The sequence below is a fragment of the Acipenser ruthenus genome, chromosome 3, assembly GCF_902713425.1.
Source record: "Acipenser ruthenus chromosome 3, fAciRut3.2 maternal haplotype, whole genome shotgun sequence".
Taxonomy (NCBI): Eukaryota; Metazoa; Chordata; class Actinopteri; order Acipenseriformes; family Acipenseridae; genus Acipenser; species Acipenser ruthenus.
In genome coordinates, this window is record NC_081191.1 from 104,444,333 (window position 1) to 104,465,364 (window position 21,032).

The window sequence follows — 21,032 nt, forward strand, 5'->3', positions numbered from 1 at the left end:
GGGAAATAAAATACATTTTAATTAAGTACAACAGCATCTTTAAATCAAATATAATTCATAGTGATATTACTGTCACATTTTATGTATATGTTGTATTTCGAGAAGTGAGACTATGCCTTTAAGCCAGCATCAATTAACAGGCACAGTTCAGAGAAAAAATACAAAATGATTCCTGACATATAGCAGCATGGTGAATGAATGTGGAAGGACCTGTCGAGATTCCACCCCTGTGGTGAATAAAGGATGGTGTGATCCAGGAAGCTGAGCTCCTACTGAATTAAATCAGCTGACAGACTCTATCTCCCTCTATTCAGATGGAATGAGCCTTTGGAGGTGGTTGCCCAGGCATTGATACTTGAGCAGGCATTCTGAGGGCTGGAGTGCCAGAGTGGCTTAAGAAAGACTCTCAGCAGAAAAAGGGGACTTATCTTGGCAGTGAAGGATAGCACTGACTATGGCCTCCAACTTTAATGATATAGTGAAGCAAGGATATGTGAAAATCCGCAGCAGAAAGCTGGGGGTGAGTAGCACTTGCTGTCAGTTTGGCAAGTAATTGCTTAAACAGTTGGATTAAAACGATTGTAATTGCTCTGTAGCGTGCTGTTCTGCTGGGTGTGCTGAGAACTAGATAGGAATTGAGGAATGGGTAAACTTTTTAGAAGAACAATCTTATGTACTGTGTTGTTTTTTTTCATTGTGGTTTTGGACATTTCATGTTGAAAAACATTAAACAAAAAGGTTTATTCATATATTGAAAATGTATGGTTTGGTGAGTTAGGTATGGCATTTAAGATCTATAAATGTAGTTATAATATATATTAGGGCCCAATTGAAGCTATGTATTAAGCATCACAATATAAAGATAGTAATGTACTGTATGCGTATCCTGTGTACTGTTTCAGGAGTATGCATTTTGATACCACTTTTCCATTTTCCATCCAGGTCAATGCAAAATGTTATTGGCCTGAAGCATACTGTATGTAAATTTTCAGTTAGCTGTCTCCAGAGATTTGTAAAGCTAAAAGTTCTGAAACTAAAACTGCTTCTGTCTGTCTTCACCCAGTCAGAACTGCAGTTAAGGTCTAACAATACATTCACTTCAAGAAACAGAAAAGCACAAACCCATCTGTGCATTAAAACAGTTGGCTTTTAAATTGAATTAACTGATTGCAGCAGAGGCTTGATAAAACTGCTGCTCTGTGGTGTGTTGTAAATTTTTATGTGAGGCAGGCTCAATAGAAATGAGGCACTTGAAATAGCTATTTGGCTAGATAGCAAGCTTTTTGTGTGTTTGTGGATTGTGTTAAGTGCAGTGATGCATAATGCAATCCTGCAGGTGTAAAAACTGGAAAAAAATATATATGATACTGTGCTGAGTATACTGTTGTATTCAGGCTTCCCGCTACAGTAATACTTATTATGACCCTCATTATAACATGCACCTTATTATAGTACACAAAATGCTTGGATCCCAAGGACATTGTTTTAATGAGCATTCAGTATGTGTTTAAATGTGTGCTTTTTGTATATCGTCAAACTAGCTTTTCCTTCATAAGACCCTTTTAAAGTGAATTCTGAGCTTAATTTTTGATAATCAATATTCATACATGGCTGGAAAATGAATGTAAAGTAGAGAATTCAAAACAATGAAACAGCTAAATACAGAAACTAGGCTGTTGTCCCAGAAGCCCGAGAATGTACCACACCAATGCACAAAGCAATCTATATTGTGGTTCAAGGAGAGCGGTCTAATAAAAATTCAAAAACACTGAAGGAGCTGTCAGAAATGGCTAATGTGATGTAAAAGACATGTTAATTTAGACTTAGTTATATATACCAGTTTTACAGTAACAATCTACAATGCATTTGATTGTAATTACTAATTGATTAACATAGTATTTACACTGTTACTGTTGTTAATGATAAAACCAATAAGAATAATCATGATAGAAGCTGTAATGAAATAGCATTGTGAGCTGCATATCACATGCAGCACAGTACAGAAGTACTTTTTTTAACACCTCCTCAGGGAATTCTCTGTTTATAAGACTGCAGGTAAGAGTTCACACTGCACTGCCTCTAGCCTTAGGCAAGAGGGAGGATGAACCACCATGGAATAAACAGGTAGAGATAGGATCTTTCCCATCCAGTAAGCATTAATGCTAGTCTTTCAGTGTACTGATATGTGCGATTTCTATCAGGCTGGAAACACAAATCCATTTAATATAAAGTGTTGTGTATGTACTGTACTACTATTGTTGCAATGCAAATGTATTTGAACCATCGAAGACAGGCATGAACCCTATCACACTTAAGCCTTTCTTGCTGTTAACATATTGCGTGTTGTATTTGGGTAACGGTGTACAGTTGGTAAAGTAATACTATTAAAATGGTGTCTAATAAGGCATAATTTTGAATTAATCTGAGCCAAGCAAAGTCCTTTTGTTACTTTATGGGATATTACGTTTCATTGAGTTATTAAGCAAAAGTGCATCAGATTAGGAAACTAATGTGCAGGATTGGTAATCACAGTGACATTACACCATGAGAATAAGGTCAATTATATATTGCTTTTTTGCACTATACAATTAATACAAGCCCTATTCAGATCTAAATAAATAAAACTGATTATCCATAGTTCCTGTACTCTAGTGTAATTAAGAGGCTGACATTAGGAACTTTTAAAATTAATTTTATTTCTGAATTAGCAGCACTTAAGACTGTAGTCCTCATGTATACATCAGATGTGCTCTGGAGAAACTGTGAAGATGCAATTCAGTACATACCCATCCAATCATTGACCTGCTAGTACCAGCGATGACCAATGAAGAGCACCTGGCTAATCCCAAGGCCTAAAGGAATGAGCTGTGAAGAAAGGCTGAGGGAACTTCATTTATCTGATCTAAAACAAAGAAGAATTAGGGGGGACTTGATTACAGCTTGTAAAGGCTAAAAGGAGTTTACAAAGTTAACTCTATCCCACACTTTAAGTGCAGTACTTTAAGTGCAGTAAGAGGACACAAACATTAAGTGGAGATGCAGAGGGTGGTGACAGTATGGAATGAGTTATCTAGCCATGTTGTGGGTGTTGAATCATTGCAATCCTTTCAGACCCACCTTGACAAAGTATTAAGATCAATCAGATGGCCTTCTCCCTTTCAGAAACCAGCTTATGTTCTTATGGTGTTTTGTCCACTCAGGGCCAAGTTAATTTGATTCTGAACCAGGCTTCCATTAGTGAAGAACTAACCTTTTCAATTAATATAGGCTACTTCAGTTGTATTACTACGTATTTGAAGCATCATCAAACAGTATTACACATGCAGAAGGCTTAGCTTGCCTACAGATTCTAATGAAAATATGCAATTGCAAAACCACACTGTGACTCAAATCTCTAGAGATTTGACTGTCTGTTCTAGGAACTCACACTATCACTGTTGTGATGCAGTTTATATCTATAATAGCACATGAAAGACAAAGCTTGCTTGAGAGCTGTTATGTTTGACACAGGTAACCTTTATTTGAAAGAAATGAGATTGTAATTGAATCTTGTGTTTGGTACATTGTAGTTATTTAAAGCAATCAGCATATGCTTCCTTTTATTGGCTTATGTAAGATATAATTGCACAAATTGTGACTTTCTGTTTCAAAAGGCATCTATTAATTAAATGTTGGATTTGAAAACATGGTTGTCAGTCAGTCCCAGTAAATAGTTTAAACATTTGAGACATTCCACCCTTAATTGCATTTTAACATTTTGTCAAGCATATTCTTTCTTGTTTTCCTTTGTTCTGGGCAGCAAGGTAGGCATCTTTTAAAATACTTATATCTACCCATATACCACCTGCATAAACAGCAGAAAATAAGTTGAATGCTAAGCTGTATGTGTTCAAAAGGATGGATGTCCTACACTTTATAAGGTAATATGTGTAAGGCAGGATTTGGAGATACAGTAAGTGTAATGTGTTTTATATTACTTTTTGCATAGATAATTCTAGAGTAAAAGTATCCATAACATAAAAAAAACATAAATTATAAGGTAAAACAATACATTTTATTACACAAATGTTTAGATTATACAGTTCTCTGATCAAGGCATTCGCTGAAACATTTGTCTACTTGACTTACATTTGACACCGTCATTTTGGAAAACAAATAGCCACTTCTGAATACAGCTATTCATAATGATGTGTTCTTGCTTGATGTGGGTGAAAACTAGCCACCATTATTTTAAGTTAAAAAAAAACAAAAAACAAACATAGGTATCATAAACACAAAAGTGTTTTATCTAATAGGTGTTTTTGTAAAAGGGAAGTAATAAGAAATGAGAGAAATGGTGTAAAAAGTAAACCAGGTTGTATTTGTTTGTTATTTTCAGCTATTTTCTTAGTATTTTTGCTATCTAAACAAGCTTACTTTGATCTACTTGTAAAAACTAGTTGTAAAAACCCATACTAAATTGGTATAAAAATAACCAATTGGACATTTCTGAAATGTCCTACAGCGTGAAGAGGCAATACCATACAGTATAGATTTAAGATGAGTTTTGATTAGTTTTTACCATTTTTGCCAGGTCTCTGATGACTGGATGCGAGTGAAATCGGAGCATTATTACTGTAATGTCTGTATGGTGCTGGGAAGAGTCAGCCATCTCAGCTCAGCCTGTTGTATTAAAGATATAACTAATTAACTAATTTTTCTATCTGCAAATTATGAGAGGCCTGGAGGGGGTATTACCACTAACAAGCTCCGACTGTTTTTCTATATATTGTCCTTTTGACCTGCAAAATTGAGAAGACAAATTGTGCATGCATTTCAAACATTTCATTAACTAAATAATGTGGTCTTTGTTCATCCTCTAAGATGAGAAACTATCATCTAAGAGTAGAAACCAAACACAGAGAGACAGGTAAAGAAAATTAGGAATCCAGTTCTACAAATGTCAGTTAAGTTCAGCCTGGGTGAGTTCCGATCTGACTCCACCATTGTTGATCGGGGGTGTCCCTCAGGGCTCTGTTCTGGGTCCAATGCTTTTCTCCATTTACATGCTGCCTCTAGATCCATTTTCAGAAGGTTTGAGATTGACTTTGCCTTCTCCGCAGATGATACTCAGATTTATTTCTATGCGGACCCAAAGCTTGGACTTTCCAGGATAAATGACTTCAGTCATGGATGTCAAGTAACTTTTTGAAGCTCAGCTCGGACAAGACTGAAATCTTTCTTCTCTGTACTCAACAGATGCTTCAGTCAATTTCTCCTCTTGCAATTTGAAAGAGACCTCCATTTTAAATAGAACAGTAATAATACTGTAAAAATGTCCAATTACCATCTTAAAAATACAGCAAGACATCAACCTATGCTGTCACAAGGAGATGTTGAAATGCTTGTCCATGCATTCATCATGTCAAGAGTGGATTATTGCAATTCTCTCTTTTACGGTGTTAGCGACTGCACCTTGAAAACAATTCAACTGCTTCAAAACGCTGCAGCTAGAGTTCTTACAAGGACAAAATCAGCTGAGCACATCACCCCTGTCCTGAAGTCTCTACACTAGCTCCCTGTGAAGTCCTAAGTGACTATAAAATTATTCTACAGGTGTATAAATCATTGCATGATCTGACCCCAAACTATGTCCGACCTAATTGTTCCTCATGCTCCAAATCACACTTTGCGATCGTCTAGCGCAGGAATGTTACAGATGTTACAGGAGGCTGTGTGGTCCAGTGGTTAAAGAAAAGAGCTTATAACCAGAAGGTCCCCAGTTCAAATCCCACCTCAGCCACTGACTCATTGTGTGACCCTGAGCAAGTCACTTAACCTCCTTGTGCTCCGTCTTTCACATGAGATGTAGTTGTAAGTGACTCTGCAGCTGATGCACAGTTCACACACCTGAGTCTCTGTAAGTTGCCTTGGATAAAGGCATCTGCTAAATAAACAAATAATAATAAATAAACAAATAATAATAATCCCTCAAGCTAATCCCAAAACATTCAGCTCAACAGCTTTCTGCTGTTATGCCCCAAATGCCCTCCCAGATGAAATCCGACATGCACTCAACTTTTTCTTTTGGACGGTGTAGCAGGGCAAGGTTTGTGCTGGCTGTCTAACGCATGCATGATCCTGCGGGGCGGGGGCGGGGTTGTCTGGAGCCCTGTGGGATCCGCCTGTCAATCATGGCAATGACACAGAGAGGTTGGGTGAGGGTGTGTCGTCTCTCTCTTTCTTTCTGAGTGGTCAGGAGGCGGGTCTTGGTGGGGGGGAGGGGGTCGCTCGACCAATAAAAGTGAAGCTTTGCTGTTCCCTTGGTTTTGCCCTTTCTAGGAGAAACAACAGTGGGAGCTCTGTTTGGAAATCTGGATTGCAAATAATAACAGTGTCAGTGTCTGGAGAAAGAGAGAGGGTGGAACAAGCATTTGAGAAGCATTTTGATAGCTTAATCCAGAGCTTTTCAACCAGAATAGCACTTGGGCAGTAACCAAATTCAAAATCCCTTCAAAACACTGTCCTAATTGTTTTTTTTTTTAATCTTCTGAAACAAGACCTGTTATTTCTTGTTTCAGAAGTTACTACTTTTCTGATACTGACCCTCAGAGAACAGTTTTTAACTTGCAGTTCTGTTCTGGAATTATTTGTATGTATTTATATACCCCATTATCAGGAAAGCCTCAGACTAATTCACCTAAAAAGGTCCACTGAATGTAGCTCAGATCTGAAATATTCCTCCAAAGGAAAGGTTCTTGATAAGCCTAATTTGTTACTAAAGCCAAAAGGTTTGTGTAACCATGAAACTGTTTTATTATGTGATAGTCACTGGCTTGTCTTACATATAGCAAATAATAATAATAATAATATCTTTATTTTTATATAGCGCCTTTCATAGTGGACCACCACCACAAAGCGCTTTACAGACGGTAGATTGTGAACTGTGCATTAAATGCAGAGTCACTTAAAATAGGACATTGTTTTAACATCTCATCCGCAGGATGGAGCACAAAGAGGTTACGTGACTTGCTCAGGGTCACACAGTGAGTCAGTCAGTGGCAGAGGTGGGATTTGAACTGGTGACCTTGTGGTTACAGCCCTGGACTTTAACCACTGGACCACACTGCCTCCTATAAGGTCCTAAATGTAATCACCGTTGAAAATGTACCCGTACTTACTTCTACCATGGTATGTTGTACCTGTAAACTTGTGGGGTCTGATAATTTTAGAAACAAACTATCGTATTTGGAATTTTGTTTTTCAACTTCAGAATTCAGCACTACATGGCAAAGTCTAGAAATTGGAATAATGGCAGGATGCACCATTTCTCCACTGGCTTTTACCATGGCAATGGAAGTAATTATTAGGACGTCAAAATGGGTAGTGGGAGGAGAGCGCTTGGCTTCTGGAATGTGACTGCCACCAATTAGAGCATACATGGATGACATGACAATCATGACTACAACAGTAGCCTGCACTAATCGGTTATTGAGCAAACTAATCAATAACTGTGAGGCGTGTGAGTAATAATGGAATTTCCAGACAGTAATTTACGTGTAAAATAAAAATTTTATTAATATTTACACGCAAAAACAAGTAAACAAACGAAGGATGTGAGGGAGGGAGTGCTGGAAAAACAAAACGAAAGGAACGGAAGCTTCTCAGTCCTCTTCTTGATATGCTGAACAAAAACAAAAGATCAGAACAAAAAGAACGTTAGTAAAGCTTCCGTCCGTGATAATAAAAACAAAGAGAACCTGGCACTGCTTCTCTCCCTCCAGCCTTTCCTCCGCCTTTACTTTGTTGGACCAACCCGGGACACAGTAGCACGTTCCCTTTAGTATGCAAAGCCCCGCCCCGGTAGTCAGTGGAACACCAATTCCAAACTAACAAGTGTCCTTGAACCTCACTTGACTGCAGTGGCTGGAATTTACATACTCGTACTTCCGCCCCTCACCAAGGTGCCGCCACTCATAAAGATGACTTTCGTCATGGTCACGAGATCTTGGTAAGGGAAGTCCCGAGTTGGTTTGATGCCTTCTACTGTTGGGAGGCTGAATTACAGACCGAAACCCCTTCGACTCATCACAATAACATTGAATGGGCACGAATGCAATTCAAGCCCACTAAGTCAAGGAGCAGCTCTATAATTAAAGGTAAAGTAGTGAATAAGAGGTTCTACATTAACGGTGAGGCAATACCAACTATGTCTGAGAAGCCTGTGAAGAGTCTTGGGAGATGGTATGATGGGGACCTTAAGGGCATAGTTTGTGTGGTAGAACTGAGACAACAAGCAGTGCAAGGGTTGAAGAGCATAGACAGCAGCGCTTTACCAGGCAAACTTAAACTCTGGTGATTTCAGTTTGGTCTACTGCCAAGACTTCTGTGGCCACTCACTGTGTATGAGGATCAACAGTAGAGAAGCTGGAAGTGTTAATCAGTTCATATGTCAGGAAATGGTTAGGAGTACCATGCTGCCTCGGCAGAGTGGAACTGTATGGTAAAGGGATACTGCAGCTGCCAGTCTCAGCTCTAACCGAGGAGTTTGAGAGCGCCAAGGTTCGATTGGAAATGACATTGGTAGAGTCACACAACGAATGTGCGAGGGAGGCAGCACCTGTGTTGAAAACTGGAAGAAAGTGGGCTGCAAATGAAGCTGTAGAAGATGCAAAGGCTGCCCTTCGTATCGGTGATATCATGGGTCAAGAACAGCATGGAAGAGGAGTCTCAGTTCAGCTCCTCCTACATGGCACAAAGTAGCCCCAGCTCAATGAAGCTGGTAGTCAATGAGGTGCAAAAGCAGGAGGAGAGGACGCAGGGAGAATGGACAAGATGGGAGAGTGTGGAACAACGCAAGATCAGCTGGCGAAATCTATGGACAATGGAACAGAGCAGGATCAGTTTCCTCATCAGGTCAACATATGATGTTCTCCCATTACCACAGAACCTTAAACTATGGGTAGGAGAGGATCCGTGGTGTCCTTTGTGTTCATCGGCAGCTACATTAAGACACATTTTGATAGGTCTTAACCAAGGACGGTTTACTTGGCGTCATGACCAGGTGCTGCGATGTTTGGCCTTAGCATTGGAAGACAAGTGCAGCATGACCAACAGGTTGCCACCGATGCCAGCAATATATGACACACAAAGAACAACATTCTTCCATTTAGGGGAACAACCTCAAGAAAAGATATTAAAACCAAATCTTGTCCAGGACAACTGGAAGCTGCTAGTGTCTGGAAAATGCTGGCAGATGTTGGACAATGGCTTATTTTCCCACCTGAGATTGCCATCACTAACCTTCGACCAGATATTGTCTTGTGGTCTGGATCAGCACGCCTTGTTCACCTGGTAGAGCTAACAGTGCCATGGCAGGATGCTGTGGATGAGTCGTATAAAAGGAAGAAACTTCTGTACGCTCAACTAGCTGCTGAAGAGGAACAGTGAGGATGGAGAGTCCAGGTTTACCCAGTGGAGGTGGGTTGTCTAGGATTTGTGGCACGCTCCACAACCTGGTTTCTTAGAGACATCGAATTCAGTGGTCAAGAGTTGCGATGCATAGTGAAGAACTTATCTGAAGCAGCAGAGAGAAGCAGCAGCTGGCTCTGGTTGAGACGTAAAGATTCTGGTTGGGGATCTCAAGCACAGTAGAAAAAAAATGTTGGTGTAAAGGAAGGTAAGTAAACTGAGCTTAGCTGAGTGGGAGATGGGGGGGGGGGGTGATGCTGGGATGCCAGAATGACTGTCAAGCCCTCTTAAGGAGTCATGGGCTAGTCAACGAAACACCAAGGTGCCCATTTGAAGACCCCAGAGAAGTACCCTACTCAGCTCAGTCCAAACGGTTGCCAGGGAGGCAAAATAGGCTGATCCCTGGAGGCAGCATTACACTTCAGCATTCAATACTAGGCAGAAGGATATTTACATCATCAGATGGAATGAAATACAGATGGATCATATTCGTTTACAGTAAAAGAAGCTATGTCTTAGTTGGTGCTTAACTTGGCAAGGGCTGAGTTCTATATCAGCATGAAGTTTTAAAACCTACTCTCATGTAATGGAAATCCATGATTTTGTCTTTAAAAGTTATTGATACCATACTGGTAGTTATATGTAATTGTAAATATATTATTCAGTGTTTGTGTAAATATTTTAAAAACAAATGGGCGTTAAATAGGCACTATCAGTTAATAGTTCATTCAGTTTACTTAGTTGTAATGGCTACTCATCAATGTAACATATTACAAATTATTCATTTGGTTTGTGTTGAAATATCAATGCAGTGATGTGATCTTGTTTGAAAACCTCAATTTTGTATAGAACTGTGTGGCAAGAACTGAAATGATTTACTTTTGTTTAGTAGGGCACAGATATTAAAAACTCCACTGGTATTATTACTATTATTATTATTATTTATTTATTAGCAGACGCCCTTATCCAGGGCAACTTACAATTGTTACAAGATATCACATTATTTTTACATACAATTACCCATTTATACAGTTGGGTTTTTACTAGAGCAATCTAGGTAAAGTACCTTGTTCAAGGGTACAGCAGCAGTGTCACCCACCAGGGATTGAACCCACGACCCTCTGGTCAAGAGTCCAGAGCCCTAACCACTACTCCACACTGCTATCCAGAGCCCTAACCACTTCTCCACACTGGTATATTTCACTGTTGGTCAGGCTTTGGTACTGTAAAAACCTTGTACACCTATACATATGTATGAGATGTCTAGATTTTGCAATATTCATTAACATGGAACACTATCCTTTTTTTATTAATTATGGAAAGCCAGTGTGTTTTCATACCTGTACCAGTTATATGCCCAAATAATGTAAAACACACTACAATAAAAATATTCAATTTCTATGACAGCCGACAGACAGCTCTAAAACTCAGCAGTTGAATGCATAAAGAATTACTGAAATGCCTTTCTACTGTTAAGAAGTGTCTTAAGTCTCTGTCTATTTAACAGCTTGAATTGCTTTTTAATGGCTGACACCTTGGTTGAGCTTTCAGAGGAAACACAGCATACAGATGAGTCTCCGGAGGACTGGAATGATCAGATATAAAATACTGAGTGTTTATCACTGTTATAAACCATTTTTAAAAATTGTTAAGTTGATTGTAACGTTTGTTAGACATGCATTTTTTTAAAAGTATACTGTATACATAACCCCCTAATAAATAATGGAGTAACGAAGAATGAAAACAAAAACTGGAATGTGTTGTATAATGTGGGTCTGTTTCAAACGGACTCGGTCTGGATCGTTTCATTTGAAACAATGTATCAATGTGCTTGCTGTTTACACATATTTGCATGCAAAGGGAAAGTGTTCGTTTGGATGCGAACTAAAGTTGTTGTTTTTTTTGGTCTTTTCCATTTTTTTTCAGGACCGATTGCGTTTGTGTTCACAATGCAGTTTTCAAGCGAACTCGGTTCGTTTATATGGTGTGTGAATCAGATGTTTACAATATCCTGCAAGGCATATTGAAAGATGGCAGCTATTGATGTATAGCTCCAGTTTTTAATATAGCCTGTTTTAGATTCTTACATATTGCTGTGGAAGAAAGCACTGGGGGAGCACTTCTTGAATTTAATTAATACATGTTGAATGCCTACAGTAGGAGATAATGCACTTTACGCAATTCTGCACGGTTCTTCTAACGTCTGCATTAAACAAAGTCATTTAAGAAAAGACTGAATATATTTTACAATTTGTGTTAGTTTTGTCCAATTCAGCTTGGATTTTGGTGTCAGACCTTCAGTTTCTCCCACTGTCCAGATTTCCACGTGAAAAACGGGGACGTTTTTTTTCTTCTTCAATTCACCGATGCCTAGCAACTCTGAAGCCGTTAAAATAACAGTATATAATAACACAATAACGAGCACCAAATGAGCAAGATGGGCTGAATGGCCTCCTCTCGTTTGTAAACTTTCTTATGTTCTTATGTTCTTAATAATAGTTTAGAAATTAAACATCGGGTGAATTCATTGTAGATCATAACACAATCATCTAGTCAACACATGTTAAATGTACAAAAAGACAGATTTAAAAAATAGATCATCTATTACCATTTAAACATATGCACATAATCAGAATGAATAAACAAATAATCCATATAATTGTTTTATTTTTGAATGGCACTAACACAACCTAACACATTGCTCTGTTATTAATCTGTAGAGCACACTGATGCAGTTTTGTACTTAATAATAAAAAAAATACAATAGCAAAACCGGGACGATAAACAATTTTACTGTTTTCTGACCGGGACAACAAATAAGGCTCAAAACTCTGACAATCCAGTTTTCACGGGTAAGTAGCTTAACCCTAATGTAGTTCTGTGGCAATGTGCCCCGCCCCTGTGTGCATATTATGTGTTGTATGGTGCGTGCGTGTGTTAATGTTGGTGTATAGTCATTGGTACACGGGATATAAACGGGTCTGTGTTTCACATGTATTTAAAAAGTGTAGATTTGTATTTAGGCACGAGGAGGGCACAAATCACTTCACGTGCTGGTTAAATGTAATATGTGAGCACGGGGTTGCACAGAATTAATTCACGTGCAGGGATTCAAGTGAATAATTAATTAGTAATTGAATCCCAGCACAACAGTATATATAGACACACGTTTCTTTCACTCGAGGTTGGGTGTTCGGTGAGTGGAGAACGGGATTGGAGATGGAGGTAATTGTGAATTATATAAAAGTGAATAGTTAAAGTTTCACTCACCGTGTTTGTTTTGTTTGTCTATTTATTTTGGCCTCAAGTGCCGTGCCCTGTGTTTTGTCTGTTCAAACCTTTTATTTTCTGTTCTGTTTATTAAATGCTGAGCGAAAGCATTCGCTCAGCTTCACCAAACCACACCTCTCTGTCTGTTTATTTCCTGCTTCTGGTCTGACGCCACCCACTCCTGCCGTCTTTGTGACACGTGGTGTCCTGCGTGGGATCTACAGCGCCGCCAGGACTCAGGCCAGAGCAGGAACCGCATTTTTGGATTAAAAAAAAGAGGAAAAAAAAATGCCAGAAGACGCCATCAAAGTGCGGGACTGGATCCTGGAAAATGCTGGGCTGGAGGCCCAGTCTATACCAGTAGCCGTCCGGTTCCTGCGGTTGATGGACAGCGAGCGATGGGAGGCGTATGCAAGGGAACACACTCTAAGCACCTGGGAGGAAGGTGTGGAGTTGGTCCTCAGCTACCTGGAGGCAGTTATAAGTGGAACAGCAGCCCAGGTAGCAGGTCCACCAGCAGAGGAAGAATGCCTGCTGTCCCCGTCTCCACCAGCAGAGGAAGAATGCCTGCTGGTTTTGCCTCCACAGCCCAAGCGGGAGGAGCCAGAGCGTCCACAGCCCGAGCGGGAGGAGCCAGAGCATCCACAGCCCGAGCGGGAGGAGCCAGAGCGTCCACAGCCCAAGCGGGAGGAGCCTGAGCGTCCACAGCCCAAGCAGGAGGAGCCTGAGCGTCCACAGCCCAAGCGGGAGGAGCCTGAGCATCCACAGCCCAAGCGGGAGGAGCCAGAGCGTCCACAGCCCAAGCCGGAGGAGCCCGAACGTCCTACGTCTGAGTGGGAGGAGCCCGAACGTCCTACGCCTGAGTGGGGGGAGCCCGAACGTCCTACGCCTGAGTGGGAGGAGCCCGAACGTCCTACGCCTGAGTGGGGGGAGCCCGAACGTCCTACGCCTGAGTGGGGGGAGCTCGAACGTCCTACGCCTGAGTGGGGGAAGCCCGAACGTCCACAGCCCAAGAGGGGGGAGTCGTGCATCCACAGCCCAAAAGGGAGGAGTCGGTGCGTCCACAGCCCAAAAGGGAGGAGTCGGTGCGTCCACAGCCCAAAAGGGAGGAGTCGGTGCGTCCACAGCCCAAAAGGGAGGAGTCGGTGCGTCCACAGCCCGAAGAGAGGGAAGTCGGGGCTTCCACAGCCCTAGGACCCAAGCTGCCAGCAGAGGGAGAATACCTGCTGGTTCCACCTCCACCAGCAGAAGAACAATGCCTGCTGTCCCCATCTACACCAGCAGAGGAAGCATGCCTGTTGGTTCACCTGCTGCTGCCATCCCGAGAGCTAAAGGGGGAGGAGCCATCGCTGCCGTCCCAAGAGCCAGAAGGGGAGGAATTACAGGCTCAACCCCCTGAATTTTTCTGGGGGGGAGAAGGGCAGGATGCTGGTGTCCCCCAGCAGCCTCTATTTATGCTGCTGAAGGGAGCACGACACACACCAGCCCAGCCGCCACAGCAGAGGGAGCCAGCACCGCCACAGCCTCCCTCTGAGTGGCCAGTCATTGGTACACGGGATATAAACGGGTCTATGTTTCACATGTATTTAAAAAGTGTAGATTTGTATTTAGGCACGAGGAGGGCACAAATCACTTCACGTGCTGGTTAAATGTAATATGTGAGCATGGGGTTGCACAGAATTAATTCACGTGCTGGGATTCAAGTGAATAATTAATTAGTAATTGAATCCCAGCACAACAGTATATATAGATGCACGTTTCTTTCACTCGAGGTTGGGTGTTCGGTGAGTGGAGAACGGGATTGGAGATGGAGGTAATTGTGAATTATATAAAAGTGAATAGTTAAAGTTTCACTCACCGTGTTTGTTTTGTTTGTCTATTTATTTTGGCCTCAAGTGCCGTGCCCTGTGTTTTGTCTGTTCAAACCTTTTATTTTCTGTTCTGTTTATTAAATGCTGAGCGAAAGCATTCGCTCAGCTTCACCAAACCACACCTCTCTGTCTGTTTATTTCCTGCTTCTGGTCTGACGCCACCCACTCCGGCCGTCTTTGTGACAAGTTCCCAAAGACATTTTTAGTTTTTTGCTCAACTTGTTTCCTCAGAATATGAACTAAACTACATGCAAAATGTTTACTTCCTAGTCAGGTTACCTTGTATAGTTTGTTTCCTATGTGCAAAAGGACCGAGTCCAGCAGTTGTTCACATTGACGTTTAACAAGCGAACCAGACTCTTTAGGTGGACTCGGTACGGTTAGTTTTCCAAGCAGACTTTGTTGTTCACACTTCACAGCAAACGGACCCGGTGTGAACACAGCCTTAGTCACCTTTGAAAATGTACTTGTTTCACAGTGCATCACTTCACTTACTGCTACTGGCACTGCTACAGTATACTTTATCATGGTATTCAGTACCACTGTAAACTTCATTACATTATTTTGAAGAAACATATGTAAAAGAACTTTAAAGTTTATTTATTCGTATCTTTTGTGTTTTAAAGTTATGGATACTATACCTGTATGTCATTGTAAATATATTATTCTCTATGACCATTTCTCTGTGTTTTTATTTGTTGACTCCTCAGTATCAGCGATACAACCTGGGCACCACTGCAAAATATTTATTTATGCATTTTTTTATCATGTTAAGCTAGCAAGACGTACAAGTGATTTTGCTTACCAAATTTTTTCCAATAGCTATCAGATGGTTCTGTGCTAATGCGCAATTGGAAGAGACATTTTTAGAGCCCATTTTTATTACAATAATAATGCATGGACCTGCACACACTGCTAATTCAATCGCAATTGCTACCTGCGTTGTTCCAGCTAACACACTGGCAATACACTAATATTACAAATGTATATCTTTTTTAACTTTTAGAACAGGTTATACTCCCCAAGAACATTTAAAGCACTGAAACTGAATAATAAAAAAAAGGTTTCTAGTTGGAGGGCCCTGGATTCATGTTTTGGTTGCTAAGAGCCTAGGGGCATAATTTAATTCTCATAAATTCTTACAAAGCTATCAAGGCGGCATTTAGATGCACAAGTCATGACAGTTTTCTTCACAATCTGTTTGCCGTACTTTTTAGGAAATGCGTTGCTATGCAGTTCTGAGTCAGGAAAAAAAATTGGCCATACCAATGCAGATTACTGAATTCATAGTCATTTAGGGGAGGGGATATTTAAATGCATGTGTCTTCTTACTAGTAGAAAAAGAACTACTCTGAATATCATGAGGAGAGCTTCATGCGTTGCCATGAAGATAAAAACATTTAACAAGAGAAATGAATCCACGTGTTGTCACGCATTCTGAATTATGCCGCACATTAGCTACTTGTTTGTCTGGTTACCTTTCCAACACACACACACACACACACACACAATTATATAAAATATAATTTCTACTAAGTACAAGTTTTACTACTTAGAATTTATATTTGTGTGTGTGTGTGTGTGTTTGTGGAACATCTAAAAGTTACATTTCATTAACACTAGAACTGCCTTTTACAATACATGTTTTTATTTTGAATATAAACTACAATATTCTTTATATATATATATATATATATATATGCAAGTCTGTTGTTATCTCTACTGGACCTGGCAGCCATCAGTTCCTTCGTTGTGTACAAGGAATTAATTGGGGAAAATATCAGTGGAGACATTTCGATCATGAAACTGCAAAGCTGCAGGCTGCAGCAGCTCAACCTAGATTCTGTGCTGCGAGCGACACGCACGCAAGAGAAATCATATGTTACTTTTGTTTTAGATTAAAAACTACTTTTGTTTTTACAGTTTTGTATGTACATAAACCTGTTTACACACTAGTTTTTTTTAAAATGTTTATTTTATTATAGTTTTTCATTTTTTGAAGTAGTGCTTTATATGTGGTAAGTTAAAAAATAAACCCTTTTATGTTTGATTGTTCATTTAAATACTGTGTTTCGGCTGTGCAGATGTTTGATATGATGTGCTAAAATAAAACTTTTGAGTTTTATCTGATAGTTTGTCTTTCATTTTAATGTTGATGTTGTTTAAAATGTACTGTCATAATGACTGCCGTCGGTGGTTGTAGGTAGGAGTATAACTGCAGCGGTTCTAGTGTTAAAGTAGTCCATAAATGCACATTTTGTGTGAGTGTGTGTGTGTGTGTGTGTGTGTGTGTGTGTTGGGGGGGGGGGGTATGTTTTGTACGGCCTTTCTGATGGAGATTACGTGAGATTAAGTCAGTAGAACGGGATCTTGACTGCTGAAATCTTGTGAGCCACAAGCACGTGTCCTGCTCCGATTTACATGGGTTTTTACAGCTATTTTTATAGTGGAAAGCGATTGACCCTGCCCTTAAAGTTGCACTGCCAAAAGGACGTTCTTTTGCTGTTTCACCATGTATTCGCATGACAACGTCATACAGTCATGACTGTAGAGTAGATTTTCATATGCATGTAAACCATGCCGTTGTCTCCTTTTTTATCTGTCTGATTGTAACCCCATCAGGTGAAATTATAAAGGGAGTCTAATGTATTCTAATTAATTAAATAGTGCCACTGGGAGCCTCTGTTCAATTAAATAGATAGTGTTTTTTTTATTATTATTTAATTGTTTGTGTTAGGGTTCAGAGGAATAAGTAGAAAAAAATACTGACTGTAAAACTGTTTATGAAATGTTAATTTAATAATGGATTTAAATCAAAGCAAGGCATTAACAGAATAATCCCATCTCCCTGCAAGATTATACAACCGCAAAATCGGGGCAAAATTAATCCAATCCAGATTAGAAGCTTTTAGGATTTTGGAAGTGGAAATATCAAGTAGTTTCGGAAATTGGTCTGACCAAAATCAAAGATGTGAATAGATTAAATCTTACTACTGCCCCACAGTTTTCAGTGTATTATTAGTGTGTACACTTGCTGTTATACTTCAAAAAATAACGTGTATTGTTTTTGTTTTAGTGGACAGAAAATGAGAACATGTAAAAACACATTAAATACGTTTTTAATTGTCCTTTTATCTGGTGTGTTATTCAGTTATCTTACTGTTTTCTTTCAGAATTTTGATTTAGCTAGCAATATGTGTGCTGTCAATTTACTAAACAGTACTATGTGTGTTGGGGCTAAATCGATCGAAATCAGTCAGATGTACTCCTTTGTTCTGATTCACTATATGCCAGCAACACAGCTTGATATGTTATTGTGATGGTTGCCATTATTTGGTGGGTATATCATTCCATGAGGAAGGGAAGTATAATAATAATAATAATAATAATAATAATAATAATAATAATAATAATAATAATAATAATAATAATAAAAGAACAACATATTGAGGGGTTGTTGAATTTTTGGGACTAAATTCATATTGACTGATGTTTTGTCTTGGGGGGGGGTTGAAGCTGCTGGTCCATAATGCATATTGGATGAATATTTTATGTCCTTTTTGAACTTTGCTATATTCATTTAAATTTAGCTGACAGGCATTTTCTTTTAGGATACATTTTTAAGCTGCTGGTACAGTATAGCATTTATATTAAGTTCATCAGTGTCATAGATTGTCAAGACTGTGGCAGGTCATTCGTGAGCCATTATGGGAATACATTTTGTCATTTGGCGGCGAAACTTTAGAACTTACTGGGTGGTATTTTTTTTCTTACAATTAAACTTTAATTTTCTTTTCTTCTATAACAAGAACACAAGCATATCTTGAGCAAGTCAGAACTAATATGTGTTTTCCCCAAAAGTTTTACATCTGTTTGTATCTGTGCCCAATAACAAGAAGGAAAACATAGAAGCAGGGAAATATTGCATTACTGCATGGGCAGAAGCAGATGGTTTTTGTTAAAAACAGGTTTTGTAATGGAGACTTTAGAGCAAATGTGAGTAGTTCTTATAATCAATAGGGCATGGGGAGAGATTAGGGGCCCCGATTTTCGGAAGGGGTTTCATTTTCAGTGGAAATGGCAAAATTGGCATTGGCAAAATTTTTCCTCCTGTTAATCTGTTAAAAAATATCTGCCTATTTTCTATGGTTCTAAATGAATAAGCAATGAGCATTTAAGCGATTTTATCCCCCAAAATAATACTTACTGTTTAGTTGTGTTAGGAAATGCTATATAAACACAATAAAAAAGTGTACCAAACCATGGCAAAATTAGTCAAAACGCAAATGCAAACATGAGGGCAAACTCTTATTTCCATTCAGTCTTACCAATCACTTGTTTAATTAGTACAACATGAAACAAACAAACATGATCGGAAAGCAAATTATGGGAGTTGTAGATTTGAAAGGAGGTATAATTGCAGTGTACAAAAATGAAAATAAATGAAAACTTTTTTGGATGTACACAAAAGGTTTAAATTAATCATTTATTGGGGCTCCCGAGTGGCGCATCCAGTAAAGGCGCTCCACATGGAGTGCAGGATGCGCTCTATAGTCTGGACGTCGCGAGTTCGAGTCCAGGCAGTGTGAAAAAAAGCGGTCGGCTGACGGCACACGCTTCCGAGGACAGTGTGTGTTTGTCTTCGCCCTCCCGAGTCAGCGCAGGGGTGGTAGCAGTGAGTTGAGCTTAAAAAATAATTGGCCATTCTGAATTGGGAGAAAATAATAAAAATAATTGGCAACAACTAAATTTATAAAAAAAAAAAAAAAAAAAATCATTTTTTTCAGGGCGCTTAATTTTTTTCTCTCTACACAGGTGAAGACGGGCTTTAGTCTAATATGTCCTGAAGTAAATATTTTTTTAAGTGTGTAAACTAGACAAGATAACAAAGGAAAGCAAATTCCATGTTAGACAGGGAAGAATACATATGGATCACACACAGGGTTTCCATTTCTGGATCCCTACTTTGAAATGCTGCACTAAACCCGATGTCAATATTGCTAAGTGTGCCATGTTTGCCCGCTGTTCTTGTACCAAAATCTGTTTTACGCCAGAATAAATACAAAATCTGTTTTACGCCAGAATAAATACATATAGATGACGTAGAGGGGTTCTGCTGTGTTTGTATTAAGTTTGAAATGAGCAGCCCGAGGAGATTTATCCCCTGAAATACTCCAGTTACTTATTCAATTATAGTTACATTTGTGCATATTAGCGAATAAGAAGCTGTGATGTGCATAAGAAGCTGGCATAATAAGAAGCCAACTTCAGCATTGTCGCAATGTGGATCTAAAATAGGATCCACGTTGAATTTCATGGAGACTCGATGTGACTTGCTGTCAATGTTTTTTACTGGAGGAGAGTCGTATTGGTGGTGCTGAAGCAGGCAGAAAGCTAACTGGTGAAAGTTTAAATTATCCACCACACAGATTCTTAGATTGTTACGTATTCAACCAAAAGAACCGTCAGAATAACAAATGAACCAAACTAGCGGATGGAGTCCCGCTGTGTCTTCCGCAGCTTTAGAAAATACTGAATTTGTGGGAAAACCAGGGTGCAGAAAAAAACGGTCGAAATAATGTGATCCTCCAGCAGATCTCCTTTGAAAATAACCCCCTAAGTGTCACACCCTGGTATACCTGGCATACAGTAGTACATATTTCAGACATGATTCTGAGAGATCTATGGGTCTTTTATTGTTTTTAAAAAGCAGTTCAAAACACCAAACTTTCTTGTCCACTCAACAGGAAAGCTTCTGTGCAAGTTCTATGCATTTTATTCATGGTGTTCAAATGACTGTGCCCTTTTGCACCAACCAACTACTCATTTCTTACTTCTCTACCTTATCTGGTAGCCTGGGTATATTTTTGGTTTATTTAAGTTTGGGATATGTATCACGGGGGAGTTAATGTATATTGGTATGTGAGCACAGGGATGTGGGTTTGTGTGTGTGTGTGTGTGTGTGGGGGGGGGGGGGGGGGGGGGGTGTGCGGGTGTGTGGAATAGTGTTGACAGGGAGGCAGTTATAATACTCCCTGTAAAAACACGTGGGAATGTGGCTGGAACGTGTCCATGAATTGAATAAATGATTAAATGATTAATTAAGGCTCCAGCCACAAGTATATAAATAGGGTGATCACGGGTGAGAAAGGGGTAGAGTGTTCAGAGGTGGAATGCGAAAGCGAAACAGTAAAAAATAGAAACAAATATAAGCAATTGCTACTCGTGCTGGCTTTAAACCAGCATGATACTTGTTTTATTTAGTGCTCGCTTTATTTTGTGTTTTGTCTGTTTGTAATGGCCAACATGCCTTTTATTTTGTGAACTGTTTTGTTTAAAATTTGTATTTATTAATTAAACCGTGCAAGCAGCGCATTCATACCCCAGTCTGCTGTTGTTTTTCATTCATTTCCTGGTGTGACGTCATCCACAAAGCCACAT

The 21,032-nt window shown here is 39.6% G+C and overlaps 1 protein-coding gene across 2 annotated transcripts in view; it reads left to right on the forward strand.

Annotated features, from left to right (window-relative positions):
* The first annotated feature begins 346 nt into the window (after positions 1–346).
* Positions 347–21,032, forward strand: part of LOC117394246 (docking protein 6) — a 112,733-nt gene continuing 92,047 nt past the window's right edge. For both annotated transcript variants that reach the window (XM_033992348.3, XM_033992350.3), the window contains exon 1: positions 347–520. In XM_033992348.3, coding sequence (XP_033848239.1) covers positions 455–520 — 66 coding nt within the window. In that variant the 5' untranslated portion in view covers positions 347–454. The remainder of the gene's footprint in view (positions 521–21,032) is intronic.